Source organism: Melitaea cinxia, chromosome 19 (genome assembly GCF_905220565.1).
Source record: "Melitaea cinxia chromosome 19, ilMelCinx1.1, whole genome shotgun sequence".
Taxonomy (NCBI): domain Eukaryota; kingdom Metazoa; phylum Arthropoda; class Insecta; order Lepidoptera; family Nymphalidae; genus Melitaea; species Melitaea cinxia.
Window position 1 is genome coordinate 8,716,345 of NC_059412.1, and position 14,845 is coordinate 8,731,189.

Here is a 14,845-nt window from a genome sequence, read left to right on the forward strand (position 1 = left end):
GGAGAGAAAAATTCTAAAAAAAAAAAATTAAATTTCCTGAAAAAGTCTAAAAACAACACTTTTCTATACTCCCATACAAAAGATTTGTGATAATAGTTAAAAGTCAATTTGAACTTTAATACCATACGATAAAGTTTGTGTTAGGCGATACGAAGCTCGCCGGGTCAGCTAGTAATTAATAATTATTTCATTTATAAAATATTATAACAAGCATATCCGCACGATATCCATAGTATGCGGCGATTTTGACATTAACTTACTTGACTTAAATTTTCTAATTTTGCGCGCAATGCTCTTAATTTTTTTTTTTTGTTGATAATAACCTTCACCAAACAAAGAAAAACAAAGAAAACAAAAAAGAATTAGCAAAATCGGTTCAGCCGTTAACACGTGATGGCGTGACCAAGGGAAATAGAAGATTCATTTTTATATAATATAGACTTGTTTTGTCATAACATGTATATAGAGGAACGATCTAGAAAGACTACCGCGCATGATCGAGAATTATTCTGACAAGACTGTATGGACTTAATTTATGATAAAAAAGATTTAATTATGAATAGCTAAACTATTATTTAATAACTAAAAAATAATTATAAGGTAATAGTGTTTCCTCAACAACCGCTTTGATCTAGTGGTGCGCGTGCCCAATGTATGCCCGTGTATGTGCCCAAATACCGGCGGTTTGTAGGTTCGATTCCCGCTCGAAATGAATACTTGTATTTGAACAAATATTTCTTTCCGGTTTTGATGTCTGTTATCCTACATAGAGAAAGAGACCTATGCCCAGCAGTGGGATATTAGAAGCTGAATCAAACTAATATTATTTTACAGTTTGTTTATCTTCTCCTGTGTCCTCATCACCTCTCGACCTCATTTCCTTGGACCTCTTCGACCCTATAGGATGCATTCCATTGGGTAAGGTTTGCCTTTAATAAATATATCCTGTAACGTGTTCTACTTCTAACTGCGTTCTTTTAAGATTTCCATTTGAAGGACACAGTTAGAAGTCGAACACCTTATGTTTAAAAATTGTTACTTTTAAACGTGTACTTGCAGAGTTTTTATGTTGACTAGCCATAATTTACATTTATTGTCGAATTATAAGATTTTTCTTATAAAGTATGCGCTTAATGTGGAGATACTTTAAAAAAATCTGTATCAGTTCTTAGTAAGTTGACCTAACAGCATTAGGATTTTTAAAATCGCCTACATAGTTTCTACTAAAATATAATGCCATAACTTTATTATATCAGAAAAAATTAAACAGAAGTATTCAATATTATTACATTAAATAAAAGTTACTAATTTATATGATTGGCCTTTTACCAAAATTTTTGTTTTCTTTAAGGTCCACAAATAACATCGGTAGACAATATCGAAAACCGACCTCCGTCTGAAGACTCGGATATATTTATTGAAAAATTTGAAGTGAGAATCTTAATTGTGTCATAGTATCTATACACTTACATGGTTTATTTATTCATTTCATTAAAACATAATTGTAATATCATCACAGCTTACACTAATGCTATGTTAGAAGTAATAACGTTCATTGGTGTTCAAACTGTTTATCAGTATTATCCAGAGCTTTCAAAAAATAATTTTTGAGACTGATTTATGTTAAGCAGCTGTAAAATCGAAACTAATGAATTTTTTACAAATTCAACAACAACAAAATTACAAATTAACGAAATTCGACATATTTTTAACCGACTTCCAAAAAAGGAGGAGGTTCTCAATTCGACTGTATTTTTTTTTTTTTTTTTTTTTATGTATGTTACATCAGAACTTTTGACCGGGTGGACCGATTTCGACAAATTTTGTTTTAATCGAAAGGTGGTGTGTGTCAATTGGTCCCATTTAAATTTATTTGAGATCTAACAACTACTTTTCGAGTTATATCTAATAATGTGTTTTTACTTGACGCTTTTTTCGTCGACCTACGTTGTATTATACCGCATAACTTTCTACTATATGTATCGATTTTGATAATTCTTTTTTTGTTGGAAAGAGGATATCTTTAGTTTGGTACCGTGATAAGGAAACCAGGGTCTGATGATGGGATCCCAGAGGAATCGAGGGAAACTCTCGAAAATCCGTAATAACTTTTTAATGGGTGTACCGAATTTGATAATTTTTAATTTAATCGAAAGCTGATGTTTATCATGTGGTCACATATAAATTTTATCGAGATCTGATAACTACTTTTTGAGTAATCTTTGATAACGCGTAGTTGCTTGACTATTTTTTCGTCGATCTACGTTGTATTACTTGTCGATGTAATTGAAGTCGTTTTTTTTTTTCGTTTGCGAGCAAACACAATTATGTAAATACATTTTTACCAACAAAGCGTAATAATGATTTTGACATTCGTTAGTCAAGATTAAGCCTTATTTTTATTAGTAACTAGTTTGAAAGTTTTATATACGTATAGCTTAAACTGGATTATCTTTTTAGTTTGTAATACATTGTTACTATTTTTTTAATTGCTTATTAGTTCGTATAGTTTACATTAACTTACAAAAACATAATTTAATAAAAATGATTAATAAATAAATAAATATTTACAACATACACACACGGTCATCTGTTCCTAAAGTAAGCAACTTAATGCTTGTGTTATAGGTAACAGCCGCCTGTATTGCTACATATATTTTTTATAAACTTACATATAAATACTATATATAGAAATAAATATATATTACGCCCAGACTCGGGGTGGGAATCGAACCCACAACCCCCGGAGTAGAAAGCAGGGTCACAACAAACTGCGCCAACAGGCTAGTCAATGAAAATAGAAGCAATCGCATGCAACTTAACAAATAAAATAACCAATAATTGTGTTTGCTCGCAAACGAAAAAAAAACCGACTTCAATTACATCGACAAGTAATAGGACGTAGATCGACGAAAAAATAGTCAAGCAACTACGCGTTATCAAAGATTACTCAAAAAGTAGTTATCAGATCTCGATAAAATTTATATGTGACCACATGATAAACATCAGCTTTCGATTAAATCAAAAATTATTAAAATCGGTACACCCAGTAAAAAGTTATTGCGGATATTCGAGAGTTTCCCTTGATGTCTCTGGGATCCCATCATCAGATCCTGGTTTCCTTATCATGGTACCAAACTAGGGACATCTTCTTCCCAACAAAAAAAGAGTTATCAAAATCGGTACATATAGTAGAAAGCTATGCGGTATAAATACAACGTAAGTCGACGAAAAAAGCGTCAAGTAAAAACACATTATTAGATATAACTCGAAAAGTAGTTGTTAGATCTCAAATAAATTTAAATGGGACCAATTGGCACACACCACCTTTCGATTAAAACAAAATTTGTCGAAATCGGTCCACCCGGTCAAAAGTTCTGATGTAACATACATAAAAAAAAAAAAAATACAGTCGAATTGAGAACCTCCTCCTTTTTTGGAAGTCGGTTAAAAAGAATATAGTCCGATGTGTTTTGTTTCAATTTTTTTCTTTTTCAGGAAATCATTCCCTTGTCTGATTCGGACTGATACGGGCTAATGAAACGTATACGTTTAAAAGAAAAGTAGCTTAGTTTTAAGTCATAATTTGTTTATTATTAGTAATAATATATTATTTTTATAATACAGTCTTTTATTACTGACGAAATGTCGATTAAGGTTTATATGTAAAATGGTATATTTAAGCCAGTTTTCTTAAACAACTTCAATTATATGAAGTAATATAACGTAGGTAGACGAATATATGAAAATAGTCAAGTAAATACGCGTTATCAGAGATAACTCTGAGAAGACTGACCAGATCTCAATTTTATTTAAATGGGATCAAATGACAATTAGCTTTCGATTACAAAAATAATAATAAAAATCGACACACCTAGTAAAAAGTAACACACCGCACACTGCTCCTTTTTTGAAGCCGGTTAACAAAACGGTAACATTCCCGTTTGACACACAAATGCTAATGACCCTTAAAGTTTAAAAACAAATTATACCCGTAATCTAATATATAAAATTCTCGTGTTTGTAGTTAAACTCGTCCGAAACGGCTTGACCGATTCTCATGAAATTTTGTGTTCATATTGGGTAGGTCTGAGAATCGAATAACATCTATTTAAGGATTTTTATTAAGGAGCTTTATAGCATATATGGCAAAACAACGTTTGCGCGGTCAGCTAGTCTTATATGTATATAAAATTCTCGTGTCACAGTGTTAGTTACCATACTCCTCCTAAACGGCTGGACCGATTTTTATGATGTGTTCATATAAATTAATGTTTGCGGGGTCGGCTAGTAAGTCTATAATCGTCTCAATAATCGAATGTATGTTTTCCTAATTCATATACGATATTTGACAATATTTTCTGCCATTACTTTTACTGTTCTACTCTTGTTATGTTTCCAACAGACCTCTTCAGAACTAACGACATTTATTGTATGGTAAGGTCATAAGCAATGTAAATGTCAGATGTTATTGTCAAAATGTGTCTAGTTTTGAACACTTGCATCGTAATATTTAAAAAGTAGGTAGGTAGGTATATGTAGATAAAACTTTTTTGATGTTATGTGAAAAGTAGACAAATTTCTAATTTACCTTTTAAATGGTTCAGTTATAAATTTAGTAATCTATGATCAACAATTTATTTATTACTATATCATCGGATTACAAAAAAAAAAAAAAATAAACATATTACTATAATAAGTAGTTATAAATAACTATTTTTGTATGGCATATTTTTAAATGTCCCCCTACAGTATGCGTAGGAGGCAATTTCCTGATCGTAGTGTAAATAATCCGATATTATGATATAACGATGACGTGCCTATTATATCGTTTTAATATCGCTCTCGTATCGCATTGTGATCGACACGTGGACGGAAATAGGCCCTTTAGGGGTGACTTTTCATAGTTTGAATTCGTAGCAATAGATGGCGTTGGATGTTTCAAGTAGTATGGAATAAAGGTTTACATAAAGTTAGAGAGTTTTAAATTGCTTTTATATTCTAATAAAATTATATAATACTTTTCACTTTCTTTATTAAGTGATGATTGATTCAATATCAAAATTAAAAGTTAGTTTATTTAAGTAGGCTTCAAAAAAAGTTTTGAATCGTCATTTTACAAATTAAAATTATATTTATTTTAGTAAATGAATTAAAGTTAAAAGTTAATCATCCAATTATTTAGAATATAGATTCTGTAGAGAAAAATCGCCAAGATACTCAGCTTGAACTCCGTAAAACAACTCGGTTACCTGATAGTGGTAAGGCTATGAGCTCACACTATAGTGATAAGGCTGTTTAAAAATTATAGTCGTTTGTATCTCTAATAGTTATTGCAATTAATATAAAATAATTTACTCTTCACGTGATTTTATTCTACAAACGAAAAAGTGAGGGTTCATGAAATTTTCAACAGATGTCAGTAGTAGGACATAATACTACATAGTTAGTAAACATAAATTATCATGTCATGAAATCAGTTAGTACTGCTAAAAATAATAATGCTGAAAATGTTATTTTTATTTTATTTTTTTACTTTTACTTGAGAAACATACAATTTTATATTACATTATTATATTATGACTAATTACAGTAACTGAAATCAGTAGTTTCAATTATTATTATTATTATTCATTATTTTTTATTTTAAAATGAACTTCCTATATAGTTAATAACAACTAGGAACTTTATTATACGGCTTAGTATATTTTTATATAGTGTTTTTATAGAGTTATAATAGATAATATTAAGTAATTATTATTTAAAAAAAATTATTATTATTCAGAATTTGAAAGATAGCCAAATTATATTTTATAATTTATATGGATAAAATATAGATGTCTCATATTTTAACCGTTCATCCACAGATGGCGTTAGTAGATACAAATAATAATAAAAACATTTTTACTTAATTTTGTTCATATTTTACTAAATTATAAGCTAAAATAATTTAAATGCTAACTTTTTTTTATTTTACTAAATTTTAAGTTATAATAATTTAAATGCTAAATTTTCATGATTGATGAAGTTATATATTGTTGATGTAGATTTGTGGTATGTATCTCTAAGTTATTTTAATTTACTATTACATGGAAGATATTTTAAGAAGGTTTTAGCAGAAAAGGCGAACAAAATTGTTTCGTTAAATAGCAGAAACCAGAGTTACTGTAACTAAGTGATGGAATTTGCAAATACTCTTTTTTTCGTTAAAAAAAGTAGTATTTTTGAAATACTTGTTAAAATAAGTAGTAGGTAGGTATATAACTGATTATACAATTGATTAACTGATTGGACAATTTTATTTCTGATTAGTAATTTTCTACTAATTACTTTCAGGGCTACTACCAACAAAAAACGTAAAAGACAATCAATTTAAGGTAAAATTTCGTTTCAATGATGCATTCATCGAACGCCAATTTAAAATTTTATAAATTCCACATCGTTAGTTCTTCATTCGAAATCATTCAATTTCCAACTAATTACATACAATCCATTCAAACCATTAACCGCAAAAAATATCGACCAGTAACGCAATAACATTAACAAGTTGAATGCGACAATAAAATGCGTATTACGTACGTACAGTTTTTTACCAAAGGCGCGCGCGTGCCGGTCACGTGATCGAAAATATTAAAACTGGTGTTAGATCTGACACGCGGCCTTTCCCACCAATAAATAGAGAAATCTTCTGGCAGCCCTATATTGAAAAACCAACCGACAAACTTTGAACCAAATAAAACTCTATCAAAAACACAAAAAGCTTAAATTTCAACCAGACTACAACGACTGGTCAAAACTATTGTTATCGAACGCTATAGAACTTTACTGCTTTAAAAATACGGTTGAGATTTTATTGTACTAATGGATAGTAAAATTAGGGTTGTCGCCAATGATCTAAATACCGCCCCCGACGGTTATCGAATAATGCAACGGCACGTGTTAGCCGCGTTTTTTATCGAATTTTTATTTCGGCGTGCGAATGTCTAAGTGGCGTCTGGTGCGGACTTGCGTTGAATGGAAACCATTGTGGGAACGACTTAAAGGATTCCAAATAGGAATCGAAAAATATATAAAAGAATTTTTATCTGTGAAATATGATATATTTTGAAAAGTACTTATCTCCACCTCTATGTACTCAAATAAATATATTTTAGTCTGGTGTATAGATTATAAGTATCCCATTGCTGAGAAAAATATTTTATATCTATCGAAGCAAAAGTCTTGGACTTAAACGCCAAAATTACGTAAAAAAGGCATATTATGAAAGCATCATACTTCAACGACATATTATCCCTCATAATATTAAGATTTTAATTCAAAGAAATAAAAATTTCAACACTTCAAAAACAAAATCCCTCAATTGCAATAAAGTATCAATTTCATAAAATATCATTCGTAAACAAACAATGGCGAACAAATCCCCATTGAAAGTCCCCTAATATCATATTTTGATTATGACATCAACGTCCCATGGCAGTTTTTTATATTCTTTGTCCTTTAATACACGTATTAAATCATTAAAAGTCGCGTGCCGACACAATATAATATTTCGATTGTATAATAGAGTCGTTTTATTATAATAAATATTAGGTTATATGAGAAAATGTTTTTTTATTTGTTTTACTATGACGAATAAGTAATTTGTATGATTTATATTTTGCTTGTCTTATTAAAATACTTTTATGTTATATGTTATTTTTTCTTTTTCAAATATATCAGTCCAGGATTTTCTTAGGCAACCCATTTTTTTATATATTATCTGTTATACTAAATTTATTATAAAGTATGTTTAATTCTATTATCAGCTCGGTGAATATCGACTTTAGTTCGAATCTTCTACCAAAGATAGAATTTAGAATTAATAGCTTTTACTAGTATCAAATGACTTATAGTTGTCAATTTGACATTAACTGACACATACATCGACATTATGAGTCACCTAAATAATTTAATAATAACGGATACTATGTATTGGATTAGTATTCCTTATGAATACAATTGGACAATAGACACTAAAATTTAGAAAAAAAAAACTTTTTTAGAAAATCTATTTCACAGTTAGATTATACGTATGCCAAGCGATACATACAAACATTCCTTTAAAACTCTTACTATTTATATAATATTATTATTATATTTTATTAACTATTTTCTATTTTTATTACACACGATGTGTATCACTAATTATCTTTTAAGTATTTCAAAGTGTAATTATTCCATACTAAAATTTACTGTAGTTACATAAATATATATTTTTCTTCTTATTAATTACACAAATTAAAAAGAGGTGTATATTAGTTACTGTAGTCTTATGAAAAACATGAAACCATATTTACAATAGTTTACTTTCTTTTTTTATACAACAAGGTCGGCAATCAAGCGTACGGCTCACCTGATTGTAAGCGATTACCGTAGCTTATACACTTCGGCCTGTAATATCCTGCTACACCGCATAGGACTCTTTCCCCATGTAGAAGAAAGATCAGAGCTTAATGCGCCACGCTGCTCCAATGCGGGTTGGCGGATATACTTCATACTAATATGAGAAACGATCGATATCAGGTGAACATGATAACAACCGGGATCGACGCCTTAACGCGCTCACCGAGGCATGGTGGGAAGAACCACAAGGGCTGTACAAACATCCAGATCACGGCACCACGCAACCACCGTAGTTTATAATACCAATACCGCCTGTAATACCAGAATCATCGCAAACGCATTGCCTACCCTATCCCCGAACCCCCTTAGAGCTCTGGTCACCTTACTCACTATACTCACCACAGAAATACAACACTGATTGAAAGTAGTAGGTATTATTTAGCTGTGATATTCTTTGTACCTACTTCCCCAGTTGGGCTGCTCCAGATTTTAAGCAGGGTATTTGCTGCTGTGTACCTGCCTTAGTTAATAAGTTAAAAGACAATTACGATTCTGAAAATATTAAGATGAATTGGAATAGAACATTTTTAGTTTGTATCGGTTCTTCGCAGCATGATCTCCATACTGAAAAGATTGTTTTTTTTTATAATTTGAATAGAATTACCTTAAAAATACTAATAAAAGTCTACTCAAATTAAGTATTAAGATTTTGATTTATCATCGCCAGTTTGTCAGAACATGTATAACCGATTCTGACTAAGTCAGAAATCTGTCATTAAAAAAATAACAATGTCACAGCTCGTTACCGGGCGACTGTTGCAAATCTCTTTCGATAGAGACGTCAGTGACGAACGCGTGTAATCCGAGGCGCGTGCTGGTCACGTGACCGAGCCGCGTTAATTATTGTTAATATATCTGTTCAGAGCAGAGCTTGAGAATCATCTTGCTGTTTAATATATTTCTTTGATAAGCACAATGTTTGTATGAATTATTTTAAGCGTTCACAGTTTTATATAAACGTATATTATTTGCATATAATTGTGATAAGCTCCCTAGTCTTAATATTTTTTGTTGTGTTCATTTCAGCATTTCATTGTATGTGACATGATTAAATCGAAATACAATTTTAAAATTAAACGATCAAAATAAAAAACACGCTTATTTACTTTGATTGTTTTAATTTTATTACCAAGTTCATGAAAATTATAAAATTATCTTTATTGTCGAAATGCGTTCATTCCAAAAAATATCTACCTATTAGCCAAAATATGTGTAAAACTTTGAAAAATAATTTATATTTTCTTTAATATGTTAAACTTAATAATTAAATGAAAGGCCTTTCTTTCTCTCAGGACTTTACTCAAAGTTTTTTTTTTGTATATAATAATAATACTTAGAATATATATACAACCAAATTTAGACATGAGTTCATAAGATTATTGTAAGCCGAAAAGATTGATTAATAATAAAATTTTATAAAACACCTTTAAGTAAGAAGTTACGAGAAGAAAGAATGCTGGTATATACAATTGTGCATGTACGTATAACAGATTAAATTAATATTAATCACAAAACGTAAATTTAAAATGTTCATAGTATTAAAATATTTTAAATTGAATATTTTATAATTTTCAATCAAAACACTCAACCCAAAACTACAAGCGGACTTTAAAAATCAATCCGAGAGAAGCGGGGTCGGTTGTACCGTCATATATCACGCATGGGTTGAGAGGCAAATTGTTCGCTAACCTGATTACAACTGCTAGTTCCACATTGTCTTTCTCCCTCCTTGTACCCCCCATTTACAATTCAATTTTAATCTAGATGTGTTATATTGTTGAATTTTAAAAGTCACAAATGTTATGAATTATTATAAGATATATTTAATGACATAATATAATTATTTGAAGATATGATACAAATTAAGACACACTTTAATTTAGGATATAGAACAAAAACGTATTAAAAGTATTTTTAGACTTTAAATGCTGCTGGCTTTGAAATACACAGGTCGAAGACGGGCAGCAGCGTCTTCGGTGCGACAAAGCCAGCCCTGCGGTCACCAACCCGCCTGCCCAGCGTGGTGACTATGGGCAACACACATGAGTTCGCACCATTTTTGGCGCGAACTGGTGTAGGCCTATGTCCAGCAGTGGACTGCGATGGGCTGAAACGATTAGACTTTAAATGTATATACAGTTATTTTAAAATGGCGTAACTTAAATTACAGACAACGCTAAAATTCTTAAACATATATTTACTACTGTGACAAGATTGTAAAGAAACGAATACACACGATTTTAATGTAATATTTACCATTTGTATGTTATTAAAAAACTGGGTAAAAATAAATGTAAATACTTCACGTACAAAGATTTATATTAGTTGAATATACATTCTGAAGAATGTAACCAATTAAAAAATGAAACACGCACAACATAAAAAAAAACATTAATATATTTAAAAAAAATAACAATACATTGACGCTTGCAAATAACCTATCATAGACATGAAGTCCAATATCAATGTCGAAGAAAGCATTTTTTGTGTTTGTACACATAGCAATTACTATACGAATATTTTATTAAATAAAAATGTCACGATTTTTAATGATTAATATTATTAACAGAGCTCTTTGTCCATCCGTCGTTCCTTCGTGTGTTAGTGTCGTCGTGTCGCCGCATCCAAATCGTGTCGTCGCATCCCTATCGTATCGTACCCGTGACTCTGTGTCTTCAGGTCGCACCTGCATGACTGACGTCTATCCCTGACTAATAAGTTTTTTTGTTAAATCACAAGTTTTAAATATGCTATACTTAGATAATCTTTTAAATAGTCGTTACTATATTTTATACATAAACCTAAAATTAATGGTTATGACAAATATATTTAAACAATATTCCTTATAAAAATTTTGTAAAGTTTTTATTTATTTAATTCCAATATTCAGTAGATACTATAGGTACGACATATCTACAAGTGTAGGTATTGACAAAAAAATAATTGTGTTTGCTCGCAAACGAAAAAAAACCGACTCCAATTACATCGACGAGTAATACAACGTAGATCGACGAAAAAGTAGTCAAGTAACTACGCGTTATCAAAGATTACTCAAAAAGTAGTTATCAGATCTCGATAAAATTTATATGTGACCACATGATAAACATCAGCTTTCGATTAAATCAAAAATTATTAAAATCGGTACACCCAGTAAAAAGTTATTGCGGATATTCGAGAGTTTCCCTTGATGTCTCTGGGATCCCATCATCAGATCCTGGTTTCCTTATCATGGTACCAAACTAGGGACATCTTCTTCCCAACAAAAAAAGAGTTATCAAAATCGGTACATATAGTAGAAAGCTATGCGGTATAAATACAACGTAGGTCGACGAAAAAAGCGTCAAGTAAAAACGCATTACGAAAAGTAGTTGTTAGATCTCAAATAAATTTAAATGGGACCAATTGACACACACCACCTTTCGATTAAAACAAAATTTGTCGAAATCAGTCCACCCGGTCAAAAGTTCTGATGTAATATACATAAAAAAAAAATACAGTCGAATTGAGAACCTCCTCCTTTTTTGGAAGTCGGTTAAAAATACTTATTGGACTTTTAGACCGTTATAGGAATACTCAGCAGGATATAACAAGACAACATAGAACACATTAAAATTATTTAACTAACATAAGCTGTTTATTTTAAAGTCATATCCAGTAAACGATGCAACGTTTGATAGATTTCTCTATAAATTCATTACGGCTCCACAATAGGGTAGCGATTGTTGTAATTTCATTCCGTGGCTGGAAGTCGAATTGAATTTGCTTTTTATGGGAATGAGATGAGATTTGGTATAAAATAATTGAATATTAATGTAGTTATTATTTTTTTATTATTTTGATATATATTGTACGGTATAGTCTAGAATATGTGTTTTATTGAAATTTTCTTGAATTTATATAAAACGAAACGCTCTCTTTTTTGGTAATATATAGATAGATGAAAGCTGTAGGCAGTGGAAGTAAAAAGATCTTTTTATTTATTTATTTATTTTTGCAAGAGAAGATAATAATTATGTGAGATAAATGTAAATATCGACGTTTCATGAGCTCTACCTAATATAGAATTAACAAAAAAGTAAAAAGCAAAATGTATTGCAATGTATGCAAAATTTTTATATTTGAATAAGGAAAAAAAAAATATTCTTTACTTTAATGCTTGTATAATAGTGAAAAACATATATTTAAAACCATATTTTTCAATATTTACTCTGAAAGAGTGAAAAATTTATCAATTCAATATGTCATTCAATTAATTAGGATTTATTTGAGTGCTAACTTTGTGGATTCAAATTATGTTTTTAAATAATAATAATAAACTAATTAAATTTAATTATTTACTAATATACCTAATATTAAATATTGGACATTCCTCTAGTTAATTCTGGAAAACATAATGATAACTACACAAAGCTCTCATAAATCGAAGTTGGGATATAGTCGATTACATTAGCGACCCTCAGACGCAAGGGAGAGTCTTTATGCAATAACTGCCTAATTTGATTTTTATTTTGATCTCGTTTGTACATTCGTACCCTTGATTGTCCCGCGGGTAGCGGTAACGGTAGCATTCTGATTGTATTATTGTTACGACTAGTTGACAAGAGCGACTTTGCACGAATATTTTTAACTTTACTCGTAGTAAAAATCTCATTAATATTAAAATAATAATTTGTACCATAATATTTTTTTTTTTAATATTGTTTAAGTATTCACTACTAGTTTTTGCATTAATTGAATGTAAATTATAATTGTAATTAAAATGTTATGAACAATGTTTTTTCCTTATTCATTTATTTGAAACTCCACGCCATCTTAGAAATGGACGACCCATTTCTAAGATGGCAAAATAATGCGTGTTTTAGGTAAGCTGACTGATATAGCCACATATCGACCGTTGCCGTCGTTCCAGATAGATTCGTTTGAATCGTTTGAGCGGTAGGTTTAATTATCTCGCAAAGGTCACCTTGAATTATCTATTAAACCAGTACAAAGATATGTCACATTTAATAAGCAGATTTCCATCAAAAATAATAAAAAAAGCATATTAAATTCATAAAACAAAGCTTAATAGCGTGCTTTGAAATATATAATTTGAAACAATACAGACCGTTGTGTTACAAAAACACTCAGCGGTATACAAATCTAAATGTAATATTTGATTCGTCAATAAACATATATACAAAATTAACCCTTCAAGAAATAGAAATAGAAGCGTAAATTGCTTGAATAAATTTTGAAAATATGTAAAGTTGTGTTCAAAAGTATGTAAATACAGAATAATTTAATGCGATGTGCAAAAGGCACTTGACTGTATTTTTTTGCTTGTTTTAAAAAATCTTTCTTTTACACGATGTTTTAAATATTCTGTATGTCCTAATTAATTTCAGGTTCAAGGCTCGCGAATGCGAATTTTATATTTCATATAAAAAGTATGATATACCGTATATAGTTGGCACCATATGAACCGTATATGGTTGGCACCTTATATTTAGTGTTAACTAGCGAACCGCCCCGGCTTCGCACGGTTGCAATGCTGATCTATCTATACAAATAAATAAAATTGGTGTCTGTTTGTAATATTAAAAGATTGCGCTGGCGGATTAGATCCCCGCACATAGTACGTACATTTTTCTTGTCCATACAGATCCTTGACGTGCTCGTATTTCCGAACCCCAAAACAGAAGTATATCCTAATGGACCGTTGAATGTAAGAAATTCATGTATTTATTTATTTTTCATATGTAAAAATCAACTGAAGTTGACTAATTCCAGTTGATCAAAAGAAATCAAATGAAAGAATAAGTAGGAACCTTAGTTCTTACATCTTTTATACTTATATCATTAGGTACCTACATATTTATAATATCGCTGAAGCGATTAGTTGATTAAATCGTCTAGTCTTAAGACCTTTGAGAGAGCTTTAAAATTAAAACTAACTTCGCTTGAAACTTATTTCTTATTACTCTTTTTGCGTTATTCTTATTTATAAAAAATTCTCGTGTTAGTTACAATATTCCTCCGAAACGCCTGGACCGATTTTTATTAAATTTTGGGTGCATATCTGGTAAATCTGAGAATCAACCAACATCTATTTTTCATACCCCTAAGTTATAAGGGAGGGGGAGGGGTTAGGGGCTTAACAACATATATGGCAAACCAAAGTTTGCGGGGTCAGTAGTAATTTATAAGTGTTGAGTAGCACCTAAATTATCGACTAACATGTACATATAAACCTACACAGTAAGAGTATGTTAAAATATATAGTACTTAAAAGTTGAAGTTGTAAGGAAGAAATTGACAATGACAACGTATAAAACTTATCCAATATTAAGTGAGACTATAGAACTATATCTAACAAAATATAAATGTCTGATATATTGTTTTCTTTTCCTCCATTAAACTC

General features: G+C 30.3%; 1 protein-coding gene across 1 annotated transcript in view; it reads left to right on the forward strand.

Annotated features, from left to right (window-relative positions):
* LOC123662724 overlaps positions 1 to 3,528 on the forward strand; it is a 37,915-nt gene extending 34,387 nt beyond the window's left edge. Inside the window, exons 15-17 of the mRNA XM_045597527.1 lie at positions 835 to 918; positions 1,352 to 1,431; positions 3,499 to 3,528. Coding sequence (XP_045453483.1) covers positions 835 to 918; positions 1,352 to 1,431; positions 3,499 to 3,528 — 194 coding nt within the window. The remainder of the gene's footprint in view (positions 1 to 834; positions 919 to 1,351; positions 1,432 to 3,498) is intronic.
* The last annotated feature ends 11,317 nt before the right edge of the window (positions 3,529 to 14,845 follow it).